This window comes from Sebastes fasciatus, chromosome 6, assembly GCF_043250625.1.
Source record: "Sebastes fasciatus isolate fSebFas1 chromosome 6, fSebFas1.pri, whole genome shotgun sequence".
In the NCBI taxonomy this organism is placed as follows: domain Eukaryota; kingdom Metazoa; phylum Chordata; class Actinopteri; order Perciformes; family Sebastidae; genus Sebastes; species Sebastes fasciatus.
This window is the reverse complement of record NC_133800.1, coordinates 36746562-36771489: the sequence shown is the minus strand read 5'-3', so window position 1 is coordinate 36771489 and position 24928 is coordinate 36746562. Positions and strand designations below refer to the sequence as shown.

At 39.4% G+C, this 24928-nt stretch overlaps 1 protein-coding gene and 1 pseudogene across 1 annotated transcript; both read right to left on the bottom strand.

Annotated features, from left to right (window-relative positions):
* LOC141770008 (uncharacterized) overlaps positions 1–24150 on the bottom strand; it is a 32667-nt pseudogene extending 8517 nt beyond the window's left edge.
* Positions 10845–14412, bottom strand: LOC141770125 (GTPase IMAP family member 8-like). Its single transcript, XM_074639787.1, has 3 exons — positions 14364–14412; positions 12875–14011; positions 10845–12697 (listed from the first exon to the last, which is right to left on the bottom strand). The coding sequence occupies exons 1-3, from the start codon at positions 14410–14412 to the stop codon at positions 11016–11018; spliced, it is 2868 nt and encodes a 955-aa protein (XP_074495888.1). The 3' UTR covers positions 10845–11015.
* Positions 24151–24928: the final 778 nt, after the last annotated feature.

Sequence of the window (24928 nt, the reverse complement as noted above, 5' to 3'; positions counted from 1 at the left end):
GATCAGAGAGAGGAGAGGACATGAGATGGAGAGACAGAGACAGGTGATCAGAGAGAGGAGAGGACGGGAGATGGAGAGACAGAGACAGGTGATCAGAGAGAGGAGAGGACGGGAGATGTAGAGACAGAGACAGGTGATCAGAGAGGGGAGAGGACGGGAGATGGGGAGACAGAGACAGGTGATCAGAGAGAGGAGAGGACAGGAGATGGAGAGACAGAGACAGGTGATCAGAGAGAGGAGAGGACATGAGATGGAGAGACAGAGACAGGTGATCAGAGAGAGGAGAGGACGGGAGATGTAGAGACAGAGACAGGTGATCAGAGAGGGGAGAGGACGGGAGATGGGGAGACAGAGACAGGTGATCAGAGAGAGGAGAGGACAGGAGATGGAGAGACAGAGACAGGTGATCAGAGAGAGGAGAGGACGGGAGATGTAGAGACAGAGACAGGTGATCAGAGAGGGGAGAGGACGGGAGATGGGGAGACAGAGACAGGTGATCAGAGAGAGGAGAGGACAGGAGATGGAGAGACAGTCAGCTGGACTCAGTGACTGTCGGAGGACTCTTTCAGTGCCACTAGCCAGAGCTGCAGTAACGTTACTGATCTCCGTTTCAGCGTCAGTTTATGAAATGGATTGTTTTGTTCTTGGTTTTAACATTGTAAAACTCATCTTTAGGGCTGCACCTAACGAATATTTTTTTAATGATTATTTTTTCGATTAGTCGATTAATCTAACGACTAATTCATCAGTTATTCGAAATCTTTTTTTATAAATAAATATCAAAACTGTGACTCATTATTATTTCAATACTTTATTCAAATATCTTCTCTTATAAACATATACATAAAACAAGAATATTATTATGGCATTATTTCACACAAAAAAATATCCCAGTCTTTACTGGTAATCTGTTTTCAGTCCAACATATAATTTCTCCAAAATAAAATTAAAACAAGAGCTTGTATTGTAAATTCATGTAAAAGGAATAAAGTGCAATGTTCTTTTTGTGGAAAAAGTCCTCCACTCTGCTTTGTCTCGTCCTGAAAAAGAGACACAGAAAGCTATTAGAATAATGATAATAGTGGCACATTTTAAAAAAGGTCTAATTTCCACAGCACTGTTGTGTTATGACATTAGGCTAATAATAATAATAATAATAATCCTCATCAGTATTTTTATTTAAGTGCTTAACTTAAAACTTAAAACGGTTTACACATGGATTTATTATAACACTATAATAATATGCAGATAAGATAAACACTAGCAAATGTACTTTTGCATCAGTGTGGAGCAAGAGAGAAATAGTTGAAACTATTTACAGACTAACAGTCACAGACTGTAGAACAATATGTAATATTACTATAAGCCATTTTCTCACTCATACATCGCTGTTAAAGTAAACAGAAAATATAAAACGGCCGAATAACAACATTAGATGACGCATGGTGTAACATTACGTTACGTTACTATAACAGTGGTCCATAAAATACTTTTAACATGGTGGTGATGAAGAAACATTTTAAAAACAAACTTTAAATGACTACTCTTAACAGAAACACGTTCGCGCTTTTACAATCTTAATAGATCATGCCTGGGTGATGAAAAAGTAAACAGAACTTACAGCGGTGTGTTGCTGCTGTCTTCTTCATGCAACGCTCCGGGATGCCTTCTTGTCAGGTGATGGTGCATTGCACCTGTACTGCTGTAATTCGCCATCTCCATTCTGCACAACTTACAGAGCACCGCATTGTTGGGTCTCTGTTTGAAGTATTCCCACACTTTAGATGAACGTTGGAGAGGTTTTTTGACGCTTCTTGCTCACTGGGGGAATCAGAATCCATGCTCGGACCGGGCGCAGCGCATTTTCATTACGTCATCCGATGCGTCGACGTACGTTACGTAAATCGACGTATTTACGTAATCGACTATGTCGACTACGTTGACGAATCGCACCAGCCTTACTCATCTTTACATCCAGGAACAATACAATAGTGTCCCCTCTATTGTTTTCTTCTGTCCTGTGTCTCCTCAGTCTCCGTCTTTCACTGTCTCTACCGTTGTATCTGTGTAACTCAGCCGAGCAGACCAACCTGGTGACGTCACAGACTAGAGTACTGAAACGTGGCGGCGCTCTTGTCACCAAAGCTGCAGGAAAGAAGAAACAAAGCTCCTTTTTTCTTTTAAATGCTGACATTTGTCATGTTTGTTATCTGATTGTTCACATTAGAGTGGAAATCCATTTAGTAAACCAGCTTAACTTGGTTGAACGCTTCACTTCCACATAAAGGGGCTGATCTGTAACTGTAAGGATACAGAAATATACACATGAATTCATTCATTAATTAATCATTTCTTCCTCGTGTAATCTGATGGACATGCTTGGGACACTAACAACGGCACCATTCAAATGTGCAATTATTGTGTGTTTTTGCATTAAGAACTGTGATTTACCACTTCTCCTCATCTATGTTTCCACCTTGATCATACTGATCTTAGGATACATTATTGGTCTGACATTTAGAGGCAGAAGCTTCAAGTTTGTGGCAAAACCATCTGGTTAAACTACTTGAGTGTTTTTTACTTTATTATTTATTTATATCATTTATATATTCAATGCTTTTGATTTTTGACTCACAGTCAGGTCGGATGAAGTCAGGGCTGCTTCTGCTGCGCTTCGGTTCATTTAAATCATCATCATCTACAAAAAAACAGAAAAAGTCAAGTCAAGCCTAGATATATATAATCCCTCCTGTTCACTACATGACAACAGTGGTGGTCTTTACTTGAGGTCTGATTCCCAACCTGAACCTGACAGGTCTGGACAAAGTATCAGGCTAAAATCAGGGCCGCCGACAACGGGAGGAAACTGGGTCAGTTGTCCTGGATGTAGATGAGGATATTAACTTGATTATTGACACTTTGAGCACAAACATTGACGCTCGCAGTTATATGTGTACTGTAGCGTTCACTAGTGAATACACATTACGAGCTACCTGGTGTCAAGAAATGTAACAGCACTAAAGGTTAAAACAAAACACAAACACAGGACAAAGTGACAACTATGGAAACTCTGGGAAATATGAGCCGTCACTACAGTATTTCAGTACGAAGCCTCGTTTTGATCCGCTCACGTTAAACGTTTGTGTTTTTAATCTAGATCAGTAGATAAAACTGAGAGAAAGTTGACCTCAGATGCATCAAAACACAAGAGAGGACCCAGAGAGTAAGAGAAGCATCCTGTTCTCCTCTCACATCTGACTTCCTCTACCTGTTTAGATTATTTTGTTCAGTATTGTTGAAAACACAACGGACTAATGTTACACTATACAGCTGGCTGACCTCACTTCGTAGTACAGGCCTCTGTCTGTGTCACTGCCTGTGATGATGTCACATGCCGGGCACGAGCAAGATGCACGGCGAGCTGTATTGTATGTCATTTCCAGTAAATATCACAATATAAAACGTGTTTTCTGTTTAAAAAGTAGGCTACAAACGTAGGAAGATAGCACGTACTAATAACCCATCTTTGAAGTGGTTACGTCTCCAGTCTGATCTGGAGCTCACAGCTGATCTGTACGTGGTTTATTTACATGACGTAACAGAAGTGCATAGTTAACGTCTTCAGTGTGGACAGAGAGCCAGTTAGGACACGGTGTAACATGTGGACAGTGAGAGAAGACAGTGTGTTATCCACACTAATAAAGTCTGACTGGACTCACCAGGTGATGCAGTCGCCATGATGTCACTCTGCTGGAAACATCAGAGAAGAATTCACCTGGAGGGAAGAATACAAATAATGTAGCTTCTCTTATTTACTGACACTCAGACAGCCATAGTTCACTAATGAAGGAGTTTGGACAAACAATGAAGACTTACTTGTGTCAGTGTTGCTGTCTGCTGAAGTCAAAGAGCTCTGCGTCACCAACAGTCCTGTATAACATGTCAACATCATCACAATCACCAGACAAGAATAAAAACATCAACACACAGTTTATAGTTTAAGATGAAAACCGTCATGGTGGACAGTTTGATTTCATTTGGTTGCTCTTGAATATATTCTATTATTAAGAGCAAAAGGGTATAAAAGGAACCACAACACACACATGCACAAATATACAGTGTTGTAAAACCATTCTAAGATAAATATCATCATATAAAACATATTTAAACATTGATTCATTCTTTATCTGTGTTCTCTGTGCCCAAGAAATCAACTGTATCTTGTCTGAATGATTTTAGACCTGTAGCCTTAACATCTGTGATAATGAAGTGTTTCGAGCAACTGGTTAAGGCATACATAAATAACAACATATCTTCCAATATTGACCCATTACAGTTTGCATATGGGTCTAACAGAGCTGTGGATGATGCTGTTTCACTGGCTTTATATACTGTGCTAAAACATCTGGAGGGAAAAAACACATATGTCAGAATGCTGTTTGTTGATTACAGCAGTGCTTTCAATACAATCATACCATCTCTTCTAGTATCTAAGCTGACAGACCTCGGCCTCTGTAATTACATCTGCAGGTGATTACAAGATTTTCTGACAGGCCGACTCCAGACAGTAAGAGGAGGAAACAGATACTCATCTACCACAGTTCTGAATACCGGTGCTCCACAAGGTTGCTGTCTCAGTCCCTTACTGTATAGTCTGTACACATATGACTGTGTGGCTAAACATCATACAAACAGCATTGTGACATTAGCAGATGATACAACAGTGATAGGGCTCATTACTAATAACAATGAGATGGCATACAGGGACGTAGTGAGGAACCTGACCATGTGGTGTCACAACAACAATCTGTCCTTTAATGAGGAGAAAACTAAGGAGCTTCTAATTGACTTCAGGAGAATTAAAACTGTTCAATCACCTGTTGATAGAAATAACACTCCTGTCCAAATTGTCAACAGCTTCAAGTTCCTAGGCATCCATATCTCTGACTCCCTCTCCCGGTCCCTGCACATCAGTTGGGTCATAAAAAGGGACCAACAGAGACTTTATTGTCTGAGGTGTTTAAAGAAACATGGTATGTCCACAAAAACCCTCATCAACTTCTACTAGTCCACAATAGAAAGCATCTTAACTGGATGCATACTGGTCTGGTTTGGCAACATTACATCATATGACCGTAAACTCCTGATGAGGACAGTGAAAACAGCATCTAATATTATTGGATCACCGTTACCACAGTTACAGGACATTTACACCACTCGCTGCAGGAAGAAAGCACTTTGTATCCTGCAGGACACAAGTCATCCAGCATAGACACTCTGTTCTCTTATCTCCCTTCAGGGAAGCTCCTACAGAGCATCAGAGCTCGGACCTCTCGCCTCAGAGACAGTTTTTACCCTCAGACTGCTGAACAGTAGCACTAAATGAATGCAGAGCTGTGGATTGTTTTATAGATGTTTTATAATTGTATTCTCAGGTATTGTCTTATTTATTGAAGTATTTATCAACTGTACTATTTATAGATTTTAAGGGCTGAGAGAGAGCCATCAGGGTGAAATGCATTTCATTGCATTTCACTGTACACTGTACTTTTAAATGCATATGACAAATAAACTTGAAACTTGAAACTCTACTGACTCAGAAGCTGCAAACCTCCGGTCATGCATACAAGTTATGTAGTCCTACTTCATTCCTCAAACCTGTTTTTGCACCCTCATGTTGGTGTGATCTACAGAGACACTTTAAAACAGATTCTTTTATAAACATGGGAGATTTTAAAAACAGGATTAAGGCCTATTTGAAAATGTAGCTACGTGTCCTGCTACTGAACAGGCTCATGGATCACGCCCAAACTAACATTTAATTTATTCTACTTTATTGTCATACAGACGTCAACAACATAAAGTAAATAGATTGTATTTAGGATCAAATATCCCCTTATATAGTCTAGAAAACGGTAGATCTGTTCATTAGATTGTAAATTGCTGTGTGTGTGTGTGTGTGTGTGTACAACATATAATTATTATGTTTACCCTAGCAGCAGCTATAACCCTATAATTTATTAAATGTTCAACTGTGCAGTACTGAAATTAACAGTACAATAATGTAGTGCAATAATCTGGTTTACTAACACTGCATTTATTTATACAGAACATTTAAACTAATATTCTTATTTTACACTATTCTATATCAATATAATACAGACGCTCATAATGAATAAATAATATTAAGGTATTGATCCAGTAGAGATGGTTCCTGGTCCTCTAAGCAGGACTCAGTCCACAGTAGAGATGGTTCCTGGTCCTCTAAGCAGGACTCAGTCCACAGTAGAGATGGTTCCTGGTCCTCTAAGCAGGACTCAGTCCACAGTAGAGATGGTTCCTGGTCCTCTAAGCAGGACTCAGTCCACAGTAGAGATGGTTCCTGGTCCTCTAAGCAGGACTCAGTCCACAGTAGAGATGGTTCCTGGTCCTCTAAGCAGGACTCAGTCCACAGTAGAGATGGTTCCTGGTCCTCTAAGCAGGACTCAGTCCACAGTAGAGATGGTTCCTGGTCCTCTAAGCAGGACTCAGTCCACAGTAGAAATACAGACTGCAGCTGTTATTCATGTGCAGGTGTTTGTTAAACAGGTAACAGACTACAGAGAGAAACACTGCTGCTCTGATAACTCTGTTTCTTTATTAGTATTAGATCAGTTCAGACATAAACAGCTGATCCAGATGTGATCAGCTGCTGTTGTCATCAGAAACGGACATCGCTTCAGTTACACTGCGCATGCACGTGTTAAACCCAGAGACTAGTGTCGGCCTGTGACTCAGCCTCCTTTCATAGGCCTTGCTTCTGCTGAGGCACTGATCATCTAAAATGGAGTTACCTCAGATATTATCACACCGGAAACAGACTGTATGGCGTCAAAACAGCCTCAGAAGTATTCACTAACAAATATAAAACACAATGCACATATAAATGTAGAGTGATCTGCATCTGTGCCTCTAATTTACAACTAGAATTTCATCATTCTGTAAATACATTGTCATAATTTGACTAAATCATCCTCATTTACAGACTTAAAAACATTCACAGCCCTTATATTCATTTGTGATTTTGTTTTATAGTTTAAACTGATTGAATCGACGTCCTCTGATTCCTCTGATTCTCCTCTGATTCCTCTGATCCCTCTGATTCCTCTGATTCCTCTGATTCCAGTAAAGAGTTTTCTTGCAGACTGTCGGACAGTATTTCTGATCGGATGTTACCGTGAATCTGTAAATCATGAATCACCGTGATTGATCCTCGTTTACCGACAGACTTCACTTCTCTAGAGGACTTTGACTTGATCATCTCTATCGATCTGGTTTTAGTAGTTTAACGTTACTCACCAGCTGAAGCTTCTGCTGCGACATCAGAGCAGGACAAGAAACAACACGAAGGTTAAAAGTGAAAGTAAAGAACAAGAACAAGGTGTGACTCCTGTTCATCAAAGTATGGGAGGAAAACTAAGTTTATATTTATTCTTTAAAACTACATATTCTTTAATTCATTTTTGAACATTTTGATTCCTCCTGACATGTTTTATTTAAATTTAATATTATCTGTAATATGTGTTAAATTATGAGATTTATTAATTATATTCCAGTGATATTGGAAACATGTGTTCTTCCTCACATCCAAAATCATCACCATGACAACCTCTTCTCAGAATATCTGCAGAATAAAATCCCATGAAATGTGAAGAATTATTTCATTTTATTACACATTAAACCTGATAACTTTATATCAGTGATGTTTCTACAAATGCACGTTTGTTTCAGCTCCTCAGCCTGTTAAATAGTGATGCATATTTCTTGGTTATGATTTGCAGACAGACAGACAGACAGACAGACAGACAGACAGACAGACAGACAGACAGACAGACAGACAGACAGCATCTCATTAAAGACTAAACTCTCAAATGGAAAGCTGTAACCAGCAGTGTTCTGTGAGGCTCCAATCATCAGAGGTTGATGCTACAGCTCCACCTGCTGGACATGGAGGTTATCAGACAGAACATGGCTCCCTGTGCACAAACAGAGCAGTAAGATCATTGCTTTCAGAGTTACACAAATTGGAGACATGAGAGTGAAATGATCCTCTCGTCTCTCACAGATTCATTTATTTTGATTGAATTGGACTGAGGATGATCAATGATCAATATTCAATTCTGACAGCTGATGTCAGCCCAGTGCGGTTAAATGATCACCGCCCTCATCACCGATAGACTGCATTCACAAATATCAATAAATATATTTGGAGGTGTTAAGTTTTAGTTGAGTTCTCTCACAAAATGATTAACCAGGAAGAAAATTGTCAGAACATGATCAGACGTGTTTCTAAACATTTCATAAATCACAATGAAATGTTTTAAATATGAATATTAAATTGTATTTTTTACAAAACTAACCTATTTTGATTGAGTGCTACAAATAATCCAAGCTTGTAAAACGTTTTACAGGATTTTTATTTTTTAACTCAGCTCTAAACATATTTTAAATCATGTGAAATAAATAGTATACATAAGTAGTATACATTAAAATCTTTTTTTAACATTTTTATTTCTTTGATGTGAAGTTTAAATCATATTTACACAGTATGTTTTCTTCTTATTCATTTCATACATGCTCTTCCTCATATCTGAGATATTTAGTCTGACTATCTTTAACCAGAATATCTGAAGAACTCAAATACATTTCTATGAAATCTTGATAGAGGAAGATTCACACAGGATCAAAATATTGTCAAAGTAAAGTTGTGGAGCATAACGTCTGTGTGCAGGTTGTTTCTCTTCTGTTTCTTTTTTACAGGAATACAACGAAAAACTCACAATGACAAAAGTTGCATGGAGACATCTGCCTAATTAAATACATATGTCCATATAGGACATAATTATATGACATTTATGTTGGTTTATCCATGACATATTTAAAATGATACAAGAATCAACATTAAATGTGGTGAACAAAATAAAAATGACTACAATATTTCAAACCTCCAACAGATATGACACTTGATGTTAGAGCTCCATCTGCTGGACAACACAATACAAACATTATAACAGGAACCATCAACTGAAAGATGATAAATGTGATTATACAGGAGGTGGACAAACATATCTAAACTGTACAATATAATGAGTTGCAGTTGAACATTGGCCAAGTAAACCTAGTTTACTTAGAATATGTTGACAGTATCCTCAGTAACAGTAGAATCCTGAGATCAAGGAACTACAGAAATACATAGAGGTGAGTAAAGAAGTTTCAGATTCCTGTACATTAAATGGATGTAATCAAGTTATAAAGCATCCATTCTTATTTGACATGCAACAAATAAACAAAAAAAATAATTCAAACCATTCACTGCATATAGATTATATTCATGATTATTTAATATTTGCTGTGATATTTGTAATTTGGCTGAAAGGTGGTTGAATGAAATCTAAACATTTTGACTTATATTACAAACATCAAGTTCTTTCTCATTTAAAAAAGAAAACAAAGATCTGTAATGACCAAGCAGAGCTTCCAGCTGTTGAAGTCTTTCTTAACTAAGCTGTAAATAATTACACAAACAATTAGGAAAAAAGAAAACAAACAGCAAAAAGTCAAATGATTCTCAACAAAACAATGAAGAAGAAAACAATAAAACATATAATACACATTTTCTACAGACTGAAAAGGTGTAGGCTGAGATGGCAGCTCATTGTGACGACCCTTTTTTAAACATGCTCAACTTATTTGTGGTGAAAAGGTAAAAAAACAAAAAGAAACAAAAACCACTATTTCAACCATATAATGCAGATTTTTATCAAACTTTACAGAAAACCCACTGAAACAGAGAAGAACCTGAATGTCAGTGAGTTATTTGGCTTTTAAAATCATGATTTAGGATTACTAGACAAACATGACTGAAATCAACATTATATCATTTAAAGAGTCCAACTCAGTGATACAGAAATCTCTGAACAGCTAAAGCTGTAATTGTGTCCAAACACCATTCGGAGGTGGTTTGAAATGTGATTCCAATCTGATTTCTACAGATGCGTCTCAGTCCGGACGCTCTGGCCGCTCAAATCAAATTTCAAAGTTTCTTTTGTGAGACTCGCAACGCGTCAAACAGCAATGACGTCAAATCCAGAGCAGAGTCCATGCTGCTACTAGCAGAGGGCTATAGAGGACAACATGGAGGAGAACAACAGTCTGTGGACAGATACTGAAATAAGTTCTACAACAACACAAACCACAACTTCAAACATCAGATAATATAGACATATTATTCACTAGAGAACACTAATTACAACGTTTTAGTTAACTAATACAATGTTCCTCTCTGGATCATTTTGTGGATCAATATCTGATGTTACAGATTTGTGTTGAACAAAAGCTGATTAATTCACTTTTCTTTTCTCCAGCACATTTCTTACTGTATGTCTTTTGTGAACTGTTACTCCAGCCTGGTGAACCAGGAGGTACAATTACAATCATAAATGTATGTACATGCAAATACACTAAATATCACAATTAATCACATGATTGTCCATAGTTAATCACGATTACTGCAAGTGATTATCATAAAGTAATTTTCATTCACATATCTTAAGGTCAGAGGTCAAGGGACCCCTTTGAAAATGGTCATGCCAGTTTTTCCAAAATTTAGCAAGTTTGGAGCGTTATTTAGCCTCCTTCACGTCAAGCTAGTATGACATGGTTGGATTAATTAGCTTTTTCTAGTTTCATATGATACCAGTATCTTCACTCTAGTTTTAAAACTGAGCCGCTACAACCTCCGAAAGATCGATGGCTTAATGCGTTAAAGAAAATAGTGGCGTTAAAACAGTGTTGAGTTAACTATCGTGTTAACTTTGACAGCCCTAATATATGATAATTTTAGCACCTGACAGCTAATGAGGTGTATTTCCGTGGGCATGGTATGCATTGCAGTGTAGTCCACTGCAAAACATTACAGAGATTTCTACGCTTCTTTAAAGCTTCGGTTATTGAAACCAAATGATACTAGAATCCCCTCATAAAATGCAACAGCTTGATGTTTCGTCTTGTTGGTTCATAAGTTCCAGTATCAAGTCATTTATTTGTGTTTCATGTGTTTCCTGCAGATTCTGTTTCTCTTCAGTTTTCGCATTCTTCATTTCTTTTTCGTGTTTTTTCAGTAATTCATTGATTTTTTTCAGATTCTTTTGCTTTTTGGTCACAAATTTTACCAAGTCATAAATTTGGCCTTGTTGTTTTTTCTTTATCTCTTCTTCTTTGTGGTCTGAAAGTGCCTTTAAGAGGTCATATTGCTTATCTTTGTCTTTCATATGTTCATCATGCTCTTCCTTCTGATCTGTGAAATCCTTTTTGTGTTTCTCTTTAAAATCATTAAACTCTTCAGCCTTCTCTCTGGCTTCATCTTCATACTCCTTCTTCAGATTCTCAATTTCTTTCTTATGTTTCTCCTCGATGTCTTTTTTCTCTTTTTCTTCTAGTTCCCTTCTGATTCGGTCCTCTTCCTTTCTTTTCTTTTCATATGTTTCTCTTTCATGTTTGAATTCTTCTTCCAGCTTTCTTAATCTTGTTTGCTCCTCTTGTTGTCTCTGTTCTTCTTCTTTATGTTGTTTGTCCCACAATTCTTTTTGTTTTTTCTCCCAGTTCTCTCGTTCTTGTCTCATCTCTTCTCTGGTCTCTTCCAGCTTTCTGTCTCTGGTTTCCTTTGATTCTGACTCCGATCTTAGTTTTTGCTCCAAACTTTCAAGTTTTTGTTTCCACTCCTGTCGTTGAATTTCTTCTTGTTGTTTTCTCTTCCTGTCCTCTTCTTCTCTCATTTCCTGTTCTCTCTCTCTCTTCTCACGTTCCTTCTTTATGTTTTCCTCCTTTTCTTCAAGTTGTTTTTCTCTCAGTTTTCTCTCCTTTTCAGTTTTTGCTCTCTGTTCTTCTATTCTTCTTTTCATTTCTTGCATTTCTTCCTCGTGTTTTCTTCCAAGTTCCTCCCTCTCTCTCTCCATCTCTTCTTCCTTCTCCTTCAGGATCCTCTCCACTTCCTTCTTTATAGCTGCCTCGGCCTCTTGCAGCATCTCATTGGTGTAGCAGCTGCCTCCATTTGACTTCACCATGGTGTCAATCTTGGTTATCAGATCACTGACTTGTGTGTGGTTTCGTTCATCACAGTTATTGAACACATGGTATCTTCCTCCACAGTCAGCAACCAGCTTCTTAAAGGAATCATCACATTCCTTTTCAATGTACTCATCAATTGACTGCTCCTCACGCTCCAGTGAATCTCCATTTGTGAAAAGAATGATGGTGAACTTTTCTGAATTTGTCCCAAAGCCGTCCTTGATGAGTTTTAATGTCTCCTTCTCCTCTTGTGTGAGTCTGCCAATTTGTAACACCAGCAGGAAGACATGTGGTCCTGGAGCCAGAAGACTGATGCACTTTAACATCTCCTCATGAACCTCTTCATGGGACAAAGTTGTGTCAAACAGACCAGGAGTGTCGACCACAACAACAGGACGACCGTTCACTTCAGTCTGTTCTTTCTGACAAAGTTTGGTGACTGATCTTTGGCTTAATTTGGCTTCAAATGCCTTTCTTCCTAGAATGGTGTTTCCTGTAGAGCTCTTTCCAGAGCCAGTCTTCCCTATCAGCACAATCTTGAGACACTCTGGGCTCTGCTTCTCATCACCTGTGAAATAAGAACACCTGGAGTTACCTTAAATGTTGACTGTTACTACAGTTTACTGTCGGCCCAAGGCTGTGATGTAGAACATGGTTTAGGACACAGAAAAACATTTAAATTAAAATTACTTACAAGTTATCTTAATCTTCTTTCTCAGCCTCTCAAGTTCCCCTTGTTGCATGTTGATGTGTTTCTCTTGTTGTAAGACCTTTTCCATTTGTGCACGAGCAAATGTTTCCGTTGTATAGCAGCGTGGTCGACCCTTCAATGGCCTCATCTTGTCCACATCTTCCAACAGCTCTGGGATCTGCTGCTGGTCCTTGATGTTGAGAACAACATATCTTCCTCCACAGCTCTGACAGAGCTCCTGGATCTCCTTGTTTTCCTTCAGGAAGTTAACAACAGCTGGAGCTGTAGGATCTGACTCCACAGTGAACAGAATCATGGTGAAGTCATTGACTGGAGAGCTGAATGTGTTCCGGATGGTCTTTAACTCTCCCTTCTCATCATCAGTGAGGGGACCCACAGGTAGGACCAGGATGAAGGCATGGACGCCCTCAGGATCACAGAGGGAGATACACCTGAATGATTCCTCCATCACTGCCTCCTGAGGTTTTCCATACAAGGCAGGAAGCTCCACCAGAGAAACCTGACGTCCACACACCTCTCTCTGATGTTTAACACACTCTGATGAGCTGGAGACTGGATGAAGCTCTGTCTGACCTAAAATGGCCTTGGCTGCTGAAGACTTTCCTGCTCCTCTCCTCCCACACAGAACCAGGTTTACAGCTGGTTTCATGTCTTCAGACTTTGGTCTGATGATCTCTTCAGTGAAGGTGAGGAAGGTTCCTTTGTTTTCATGCACAATGTTTTCAATCCTCTCCATTAACACTCTGTGGTTGTCTTCAACCATGCTGTAGCGTCTTCCTCCACAGTCTTTAAGGAGCTGACGAACAGTGAAACTTGTTTCACCCCCCCCACGTGTCACGATGACCATCGAGTGTTTAAAAGCATCTTGATCAAACAAACTCAGGATGAACTTCAGTGTTTGTCTGTTCTTCTCTGTGAAATCAGAAGGTTTCACTAACAGCAGGAGGACATTTGGTCCAGGAGGACAAAGAGACACACAGTTCTCCACCTCTCTTCTCATGGTCTCCTCAGACAGACTGAACATGTCTGGAGTTTTCACTACTGTTACTGGGCTTCCTCTCCACTCTCCGTAGGCGGCCACACATTGCCTGGTTGGGAAAGATTTTAGGAATTTAAAACCTTTGTCCCCGATGATGAAGTTACCAAGTTTTGTCTGTTTGTCTTTTCCCAGCTGCACAATCCTGAATCCAGGTGCTGTAATACAACAGAGAGAAAGATAAAATAACAGCACTATGAGGCTGAAATCAAGTACTAAGCTTACATGATGAGATCTCTTCAGTCATCTCCAGGCTTGGGCAATGTTATTTGTTCAATTCACAGTGTCAACATTTAGTTAAAATTCGGTGTATTATTCACAACTCTTCTCCCTGTGATTTAAGTTAAATGTTTCCCCCCGGAGCATCGTGGGCCCTTTTACGTGGTCGGGCCTAGGGGCTTGAGCCTCGGTAAGCCTGTGCATTAAGACGGCGGTGCAGGGAGAGTGTGTATTTTCGGGACAATGGGTGTTTGTTTTCGGAATAACGGACCGTCTGTCTACTGGGCTTACGGTCCAGTGGTGCATTTTTCGGACAATTGGGTCGTCGGAACAACGGCATGGCACCCTTGTAAGCTAGTTTCAGTGTGCGGCTTGCCAAGCCAGTCGATCAGGAGAGAATCAGACTGACTGCTGAACCCAGACGCTATTTCAGAAAGAGGAGGTGGTGGCAGGGGGGGACCGGGAGAACGCAAAAGGGTGGAAGTGAGTCAGGAGCGGCTGATGACTTTAGATCAGAGCGATAGCTGAAACAGCAAATGTCAATATGTAACTTAAATGTTTACATTAATAAAATAAGTTTAACCGACTAGTATTTCTGGTGCCGACTAACAAGGGTAGCAACGTTTATTTGATTAGTCAACAAAAAACGCGCACATCACTAAAACTAACGTGAAATTATTAAAGGGACTGTTTGTAACGTCTTACACGTGTAAATCATTGCTGGTCGGTGTCCCATGGTCGCTCGTGTGTCTCCGCTGTTCAGACTCAGACTCCAACACAAACTACAGTAAAGCACCAAAACCTCTTGGTTGTATCTAGTGAAGCTGTTAAACAGTGTTGGCCGCGGTCGGAGGACGCGGGGGAGACCGTAGCTCCTCCAGACCAACAGAGGTTTCCCGTGTCTTGTGAAGTGACGGGGCTCCACAGAGAGAAACGTTATCGTCTCCGACCAAAACTCCAGCGTCTCCCCCGTTCCCTCCGGCCGCGGTCGGGAGGCTGAGGCAGGAAAAGCCAACACTAGGATCAGCATTGATTCATGGAGAGACCTTGGTCTGGTCAGCTAACATTACTGCCAAGCAGCTGAGATATAGAGTGATATTGTGCTTTTAGCTGACGTGTGTCTCCTCACTGTGTTGAGCGATGCTCCTTCATGTCTATGTAGAGCGAGCACAAGCGCCAGCAACAGGACGCTGACTTTAGTTGACTTAACGGACACAGGTGAAGCTGTTAACAACACATTTATAATTCTTACAAACAGTCCCTTTAAAGATGAAATTGTTTTGATTTGATTTTGCTTTTCAATGGTGAATAATTGTGGGATGTGTTTGGGTTAATCTTGGAGAAAAGATGCCACCAAAAATCTATCTTCAAATACATGATTATCATGATGAATATTTACTTACCGTGAATCACAGGAAGGTTGAGTTCGCTGATTGTTTTAACTAAATTCAGCCCTGTAAAAAGATGACATCAATTTGCAGCTTAAGATGAGAAGAGCTTGACGATCTGTGTGAACAGAGTGTGTCAGAAATGTTTCTGCACTTACCAGTAGCTTTAACATCTGCGAGAGAAGTGTGTGTTTCCTTTTGTTTTGGGATTTGGTGATCACCTGGTAAAGTAGACGTTGTGTCCTCAAATGCTTCATAGCTCACATGATCTCCACTGTTCTCCTTTGCAGTTTGACCCAAACGTGTTAACAGCTCTGAAAGTTCGAGGTTCTTCCGCTTCAAGTATCTGTATCGACATTTTCTGATCATGTCTTTTAATGGAGGACGTTCCATGTATTTTTCCATTAAACCTGGACTCTCCTGTCTGGGTGTTGATATCAGAACCAGTAAATGATCAAACGATCGATCACTGAACTTTTCGAGGACTCTGCAGAGCTTCACTTTGTGTTCCTCAGTGAAGTCTTCAGGTTGTAGAACCAGCAGGAACACATGAGGTCCAGGATCAGAGAGACTCGCACAGTCTTTAAGAAACTCTGTCAGTTCGTCTTCAGAGATGTCAGGAAGCAGCAGATCTGGAGTGTTGATGACAACTATTTCTTTCTCCTTCAACTGTCCACTGACTCTCAGACAGCAGTCTGGTTCTTTCTCAGTGTTGAACTTATTCTCTCCCAGTATGAAGTTCCCCACTGAACTCCTCTCAGACCAGCTGTTCCCCAGCAGAACAACCCTCAGCTCAGACACTGAAATAAAAACACTGAATTAGAAAAACCTACTCAGTGTAGACTTCATTCAAAATGAATACAATAAAACTGAATTTATAACCAATGAAGAAGTCACAGCTTTTTTAGGGTTGACTTGTGAATGTGTCAGCTGTTATCATCATATAAAAACTTGCACATTCACCAGTGACCCACACCTGCAAACACTGTCAATCTAGATGTTAATATACAGAAGAATAATTCTGACTCAGTGCAGTTTAACTCACTGTCAGGTGGCAGACTATGGATGCTGCTGCTCCGCTTCAGAGGTGGCAGATCATCTGACACTATAAGAATACAGAACATTGATTCATTCACATGTAATCTTTAATTAAAAGAGACACTGTTTCTGGAAGAACAAATTGCTGTTGATTAGTGTTTCAGTTTTACTTGTCCTAGTTAAAGCAGCAGTGGGTAGAAATGGAGCAAATATGGTTAAAAAAAGTTGTTTTTATAAAACGGTCGCTATATCCTGACAGTAGTATATGAGATCGGTAATCTGAAAAATATCATGTGCCTCTGTGTCCTCCGGTGCTCCTAACGGCATCTGCAAGATTTCACAGACCAGAGGAAAACAAGCAGTAAGAGCTGATCTGAGGTCTGCTGTCCAGCTGCCGTCTATGAGAGCCGGCTGTCCATCACTCTGAACTCCGACCAAACGGTCAAACTAGACAGCGCTGATCAAATATGAATCAATATTCTGTTACTGTAATGCCTATTTCTCTCCTCAGATGTTCTCAGATTCATCTTGTAGTGCACGGTTTAGCTGTAAAATGAGAAAGTTTGTGACGCCGCCGCCATGATGAGATCAGGTTGAGATGGCTTGAAGGAACGCCAAGGTCCGGTCACACCGAAGCACAGCCAATAGGAACGCTCTCTCTGAAATGGCCTGTGATCGGCAGAGTCTCCCATCACGGAATAGATTTTGTAAAGCCTGTAAACAGCCATGAGGAGGAGCAGAAGTCTAGTTTCCTCTCAGAACACTTGAATTACAATATGCTGAAAGGTTATTATGGGATCTTTACCAAATGATGCCAAAAACATTCTGCCTACTGCAGCTTTAAGTTTGACTCACAGTCAGGCGGCAGTATTTCAAAGCTCTTGCTGGGCTTAAAGTGGAAGTTCAACTAAGTTAAGCTGGTTTACTAAAGGGAGTTCCATTCTAATGAACTATTATATAACAAACATGACCAATATGAGCATTTAAAAGAAAAAAGGAGTTTTGTTTCATCATTTGTAGCAAGAGCGCCGCCATGTTTCAGTACTCTAGTCTGTGACGTCACCAGGTTGGTCTGCTCGGCTGAGTTACACAGATACAACGGTAGAGACAGTGAAAGACGGAGACTGAGGAGACACAGGACAGAAGAAAACAAAAGAGGGGACACTATTGAATTGTTCCTGGATGTAAAGATGAGTTTTATAATGTTAAAATCAAGGACAAAACAGTCCATCTCATAAACTGACGCTGGAACAGAGATCAGTAACGTTACTGCAGCGCTGGCTAGTGGCACTGAAAGAGTCCTCCGACAGGCACTGAGTCCATCTGACTGTCTCTCCATCTCCCGTCCTCTCCTCTCTCTGATCACCTGTCTCTGTCTCTCCATCTCCTGTCCTCTCCTCTCTCTGATCACCTGTCTCTGTCTCTCCATCTCCCGTCCTCTCCTCTCTCTGATCACTTGTTTCTCCTCCTCTGCTGTCTCATTCAGACCGTTCAAAGACAGGGTCGCTAAGAAAATCAACGCCGAAAGCACTACTTTATTCTGAAGCCCACGTTATAGCGTTTGTTTTCTGAACTTGCCTCAACATTAGCATACCAAAACTCCCATCACAAAGTAAAACTTATCACAAAAGCAAACACTAGAGACAGGTGATCAGAGAGAGGAGAGGACAGGAGATGGAGAGACAGAGACAGGTGATCAGAGAGAGGAGAGGACAGGAGATGGAGAGACAGAGACAGGTGATCAGAGAGAGGAGAGGACGGGAGATGGAGTCAGATGGACTCAGTGCCTGTCAGAGAACTCTTTCAGTGCTACTAGCCAGCGCTGCAGTAACGTTACTGATCTCCGTTTCAGCGTCAGTTTATGAAATGGACTGTTTTGTTCTTGGTTTTAACATAACTGTGTAACTCAGCTGAGCTAACCAACCTGGTGACGTCACAGACTAGAGTACTGAAACATGGCGGCGCTCTTATCCCGTTAGGGGTCGCGGGGGGGCTGGAGCCGATCCCAGCCGACATTGGGCGAAGGCAGGGTACACCCTGGACAGGTCGCCAGTCCATCGCAGGGCTGACACATAGAGACAGACAACCATTCACGCTCACATTCACACCTACGGGCAATTTAGAGTCCACAATTAACCTAACCTGCATGTCTTTGAACTATTTATTTATATCATTTATATATTCAATGCTTTTGATTTTTGAATCACTGTTAGGTCGGTTGAAGTCAGGGCTGCTTCTGCTGCGCTTCGGTTTATTTAAATCATCATCATCTACAAAAAAACAGAAAAAGTCCAGTCAAGCCTAGATATATATAATCCCTCCTGTTCACTACATGACAACAGTGGTGGTCTTTACTTGAGGTCTGCTTCCCAACCTGAACCTGACAGGTCTGGACAAAGTATCAGGCTAAAATCAGGGCCGCCGACAACGGGAGGAAACTGGGTCAGTTGTCCTGGATGTAGATGAGGATATTAACTTGATTATTGCCACTTTGAGCACAAACATTGACGCTCGCAGTTATATGTGTACTGTAGTGTTCACTAGAGAATAAATATTACGAGCTACCTGGTGTCAAGAAATGTAACAGCACTAAAGGTTAAAACAAAACACAAACACAGGACAAAGTGACAACTATGGAAACTCTGGGAAATATGAGCCGTCACTACAGTATTTCACTACGAAGCCTCGTTTTGATCCGCTCACGTTAAACGTTTGTGTTTTTAATCTAGATCAATAAATAAAACTGAGAGAAAGATGACCTCAGATGCATCAAAACACAAGAGAGGACCAAGAGAGTAAGAGAAGCATCCTGTGCTCCTCTCACATCTGACTTCTTCTACCTGTTTAGATTATTTTGTTCAGTATTGTTGAAAACACAACGGACTAATGTTACACTATACAGCTGGCTGAGCAGGGACGACAACTGGTGAGAGAAACATCAGCATTTAGTGTTTATTAACTTAAATTGTGTTTATGAAGAAATCAGTCATAATGTTAGATTAATCTGTTTAACTCTCTGTTCACTGTATCTCGACACCAGAGGTCTGTACTACGAAGCAGGATTTGGCGTTATCGAGGTAACTTCAGGGTTAACCCTTCAGGGTTTTCCGTCCTACGAAGGTGGATCACTTCTTACCGGGGTAGATCACCATGGTAACTGATGCTGAACAGCTGACCTGCTCCGGAGCAGGTTATGTTCCAGATAAGAGATCAACTCGTATAAAAGCACCTCCAACTGACCAATCAGAGCTCGATGCGGGGATCGTCTGGTAATATTACACAAATAATAAGAAGTTACAGTCATAATCAGACTAAAGACAACACAGTTTAAACTGACAGATGCAGGACATAATTCAAACTCACTTCGTAGTACAGACCTCTGTCTGTGTCCCTGCCTGTGATGATGTCGCATCCCGGGAACGAGCAAGATGCACAGCGAGCTATATTGTATGTCATTTCCAGTAAATATCACAATATAAAACGTGTGTTTTCTGTTTAAAAAGTAGGCTACAAACGTAGGAAGATAGCACGTACTAATAACCCATCTTTGAAGTGGTTACGTCTCCAGTCTGATCTGGAGCTCACAGCTGATCTGTACGTGGTTTATTTACATGACGTAACAGAAGTGCATAGTTAACGTCTTCAGTGTGGACAGAGAGCCATCTTTGTAGTTTTACAGTCAGCCATATTGTCTGTAGGCCATGCAGACATGTCAGTCAGACATCTTGTCTTTCTCTCCCTCTCTCTCTCTCTCTCTCTCACACACACACACACACACACACACTGTGTTTGGTTTGTTTAGAGTAGTTATTTAGTTAGATTGATATTGTGTTTTACACCTTTATTATCTTGTAAATAAATGTTAGTGGAATATACATGCTGGTCTGTTTAATATTATACAAGAGTGAATAATGCCAACCGCTGCTGTGTCAAGAACTCCAATATCCTTCAACCTTTACTATCTATTGATGTAGTGATTTTTGGGTATAGTTATTAATTTAATTATTAATCAAAGTTCCAAATTGATAGTTTAGTATACTTAATGAGACTTAGTCATAAGACCACATTAATTTGCTATCATTTTCTCTTTGTTTCAAAGAGTGGTGCCCCGAGGATGATTTAATATACATTAAATCACATTATTCAAAATAATTAATAATTATTTTGATAATTATTATTTACTTTTGATAGCCATTTTAATGTCTTTTTGAGCTTATATACCAATATAATTTGGTGCCCTGTTATTATTAATATATATATTGATAATTTATTAATATTAATTTTATGAATATTGATAATTATCTTTAATATTTTCTAATAACTAGACCAGCTTCCATATGCATCCACAACAGTTTAAACTGACAAATGCAGGGATGACATTTGGATTCATGCTGTGGGTGTTTACCGCTTTGAATTATGTTTTCATATTTATTTTTTTACTTGCTGCTCAGCTGAAAGAAGGCTGAAATAGTCATACACGCCGTATTGTAATTAATGGATATAATGAGGTGTAATCCATCCATCCTTTACATATAGTAATGCTATTTATATCTATATAACTATATCTATATCTGACTTTTGGGTATTCCATTAAATTAATAATTCTGTTAATTTATGCATTCACACATCGGGAGTTTTTTCTTTCACCAGCTGTCCTTCCTGCATCTGGCAGCTTCAACTGTGTTACTTTTAGTCTGATTAAGTGTTTAACTTCTTCGTATTTGTCTAATGTAGTTCCCTCTTCCTTTGTAAAATGTGCCGCTCTGCCTGTCTGTGGACTTGTCCATGTCTGTGATTGGTCAGTAGACTAGTCCATGTCTGTGATTGGTCAGTAGACTTGTCCATGTCTGTGATTGGTCAGTAGACTAGTCCATGTCTGTGATTGGTCAGTAGACTTGTCCATGTCTGTGATTGGTCAGTAGACTTGTCCATGTCTGTGATTGGTCAGTAGACTAGTCCATGTCTGTGATTGGTCAGATGCTGCAAACACCTCCCCGTTCATGTGAACGCGCTCACAGCCAGACTGAGAAACAATGGGTTGATTTACTGAGTTGATAACCAGCGTCGTAGGACCGTTTAGCGAGATCTCGTTTGTTAGGGTTAGTTAAACCAGATAACGAGAAGATACCCTGGAGATGTTGAACTCACTTCGTAGTACAGGCCTCTGTCTGTGTCCCTGCCTGTGATGATGTCACATCCCGGGAACGAGCAAGATGCACAGCGAGCTATATTGTATGTCATTTCCAGTAAATATCACAATATAAAACGTGTGTTTTCTGTTTAAGAGTAGGCTACAAACGTAGGAAGATAGCACGTACTAATAACCCATCTTTGAAGTGGTTACGTCTCCAGTCTGATCTGGAGCTCACAGCTGATCTGTACGTGGTTTATTTACATGATGTAACAGAAGTCTGACTGGACTCACCTGGTGATGCAGTCGCCATGATGTCACTCTGCTGGAAACATCAGAGAAGAATTCACCTGGAGGGAAGAATACAAATAATGTAGCTTCTCTTATTTACCTAGCTTATTTATTAGTGTTCTTAATTATTAGTTAATTACTTTATAGTTTTCACCAATTGTTTTGCAATGAATTTCTGAGTGGTGGATGTAAGAAATACAATTTCGTTTTTATGTGGAGCATAAAAATGACAAATAAAGGAATCTTGAATCTTGACACTCAGACAGCCATAGTTAACTAATGAATGAGTTTGGACAAACAATGAAGACTTACTTGTGTCAGTGTTGCTGTCTGCTGAAGTCAAAGAGCTCTGCGTCACCAACAGTCCTGTATAACATGTCAACATCATCACAATCACCAGACAAGAATAAAAACATCAACATACAGTTTATAGTTTAAGATGAAAACCGTCATGGTGGACAGTTTGATTTCATTTGGTTGCTCTTGAATATATTCTATTATTAAGAACAAAAGGGTATAAAAGGAACCACAACACACACATGCACAAATATACAGTGTTGTAAAACCATTCTAAGATAAATATCATCATATAAAACATATTTAAACATCGATTCATTCCTTATCCGTGTTCTCTACTGACAAAACTATCAGTAGCTGCAACCTTCAGTCATTCATACAAGTTATGGAGGACTACTTCATTCCTCAAACCTGTTTATGCACCCTCATGTTGGTGTGATCTACAGAGACACTTTAAATTACATTCTTTTATAAGCATGGGAGAACAAGGAAAAAACAGGATTACTACGTGTCCTGTTACTGAACAACACTAATCCATGTTAACTAATTTATATTTATTTTTTTAACTCCGGATGGAAATGTGGGTTGTAAATAAACTTGGGATGCTGTTCATGTATTTCATTAGGGATGTAAATAAATCTGGGAGAGTTTATCTATATATCTATATAGATCTATAGATATAGATCTATATATATCTATATATATATTATATTATCATTCTATGATATATGAGTTATTAGAGGAGAAGTGAGAAAGGACTAGGGAAATATAAGTTCTACTTCTTCCTACTCCTTTTCGGACTCTATTACTCTTGTTTTGTTTGTTGTTATTTTGTATCATTTTTTATTTTTATGTTCAAAATAAAGTCATTCATTAATAATTCATTGGTTGATGTCATTTACTATTTTGTCTGTTACTTGTGCTTTTGTAACTTTAATGCTGCAGTCACGGCCTGGACTCCGTTGGAAAAGAGAATGGGAATATATATTAAATTAAATTAACTTAAATAATTGTTAAAATAATATAAAAATGTTTTACAGGTGAACTTGGAGAAAGTTTAAATAAATGTCCTGAATGTCCGTTAATGTAACTTCAATGAGTCATAACTCTTCTTCCTGCTTCTGCTGAGGCAGATCATCTAAAATGGAGAAGTTACCTCAGATATTATCACACCGGAAACAGGCTGTATGGCGTCAAAACAGCCTCAGAAGTATTCACAAACAAATATAAAACACAATGCACAAATAAATGTAGAGTGATCTGCATCTGTGCCTCTAATTTACAACTAGAATTTCATCATTTTGTAAATAAAAGCAACAGTTGTACAAATACATTGTCATAATTTGACTAAATCCTCCTCATTTACAGACTTAAAAACATTCACAGCCCTTATATTCATTTCTGATTTTGTTTTAAAGTTTAAACTGATTGAATCGACGTCCTCTGAGTCCTCTGATTCCTCTGATCCCTCTGATCCCTCTGAGTCCTCTGAGTCCTCTGATCCCTCTGATCCCTCTGAGTCCTCTGATCCCTCTGAGTCCTCTGATTCCTCTGATTCCTCTGATCCCTCTGATTCCTCTGATTCCTCTGATTCCTCTGATTCCTCTGATTCCTCTGATTCCTCTGATCCCTCTGATTCCTCTGAGTCCTCTGATTCCTCTGATCCCTCTGATTCCTCTGATTCCTCTGATTCCAGTAAAGAGTTTTCTTGCAGACTGTCGGACAGTATTTCTGATCGGATGTTACCGTGAATCTGTAAATCATGAATCACCGTGATTGATCCTCGTTTACCGACAGACTTCACTTCTCTAGAGGACTTTGACTTGATCATCTCTATCGATCTGGTTTTAGTAGTTTAACGTTACTCACCAGCTGAAGCTTCTGCTGCGACATCAGAGCAGGACAAGAAACAACACGGAGGTTAGAGGTTAAAAGTGAAAGTAAAGAACAAGAACAGGGCGGGACTCCTGTTCATCAAAGAATGGGAGGAAAACTAAGGTTTATTTATTCTTTAAAACTACATATTCTTTATTTAATTCTTGAACATTTTGATTTCTCTTAACATGTTTTATTTAAATGTAATATTATCTGTAATATGTGTTAAATTATGAGATTTTATTAATTATATTCCAGGTATATTGGAAACATGTTCTTCCTCACATCCAAAATCATCACCATGACAAACTCTTCTCAGAATATCTGCAGAATAAAATCCCATGAAATGTGAAGAATTGTTATTTGACTGACATTTTATTTCACATTAAACCTGATAACTTTATATCAGTGATGTTTCTACAAATGCACGTTTGTTTCAGCTCCTCAGCCTGTTAAATAGTGATGCATATTTCTTGGTTATAATTTGTAGTGAGACAGACAGACAGACAGACAGACAGACAGACAGACAGCATCTCATTAAAGACTAAACTCTCAAATGGAAAGCTGTAACCAGCAGTGTTCTGTGAGGCTCCAATCATCAGAGGTTGATGCTACAGCTCCACCTGCTGGACATGGAGGTTATCAGACAGAACATGGCTCCCTGTGCACAAACAGAGCAGTAAGATCATTGCTTTCAAAGAGTTACACAAATTGGAGACATGAGAGTGAAATGATCTTCTCGTCTCTCACAGATTAATTTCTTTTGATTGAATTGGACTGAGGATGATCAATGATCAATATTCAATTCTGACAGCTGATGTCAGCCTAGTGCGGTT

Bases quoted from the DNA above. Each gene is read 5' to 3' on its own strand.
- LOC141770125 (XM_074639787.1), bottom strand. From the start codon at position 14,412: ATGCCGTTGTTCCGACGACCCAATTGTCCGAAAAATGCACCACTGGAC. The intron at 14,012-14,363 runs GTAAGCCCAGTA...GTTGTATTACAG, and splicing joins GAAAAATGCACCACTGGACC to CACCTGGATTCAGGATTGTG. The intron at 12,698-12,874 runs TCTTACAACAAG...ACATTTAAGGTA, and splicing joins TCGTGCACAAATGGAAAAGG to ACTCCAGGTGTTCTTATTTC.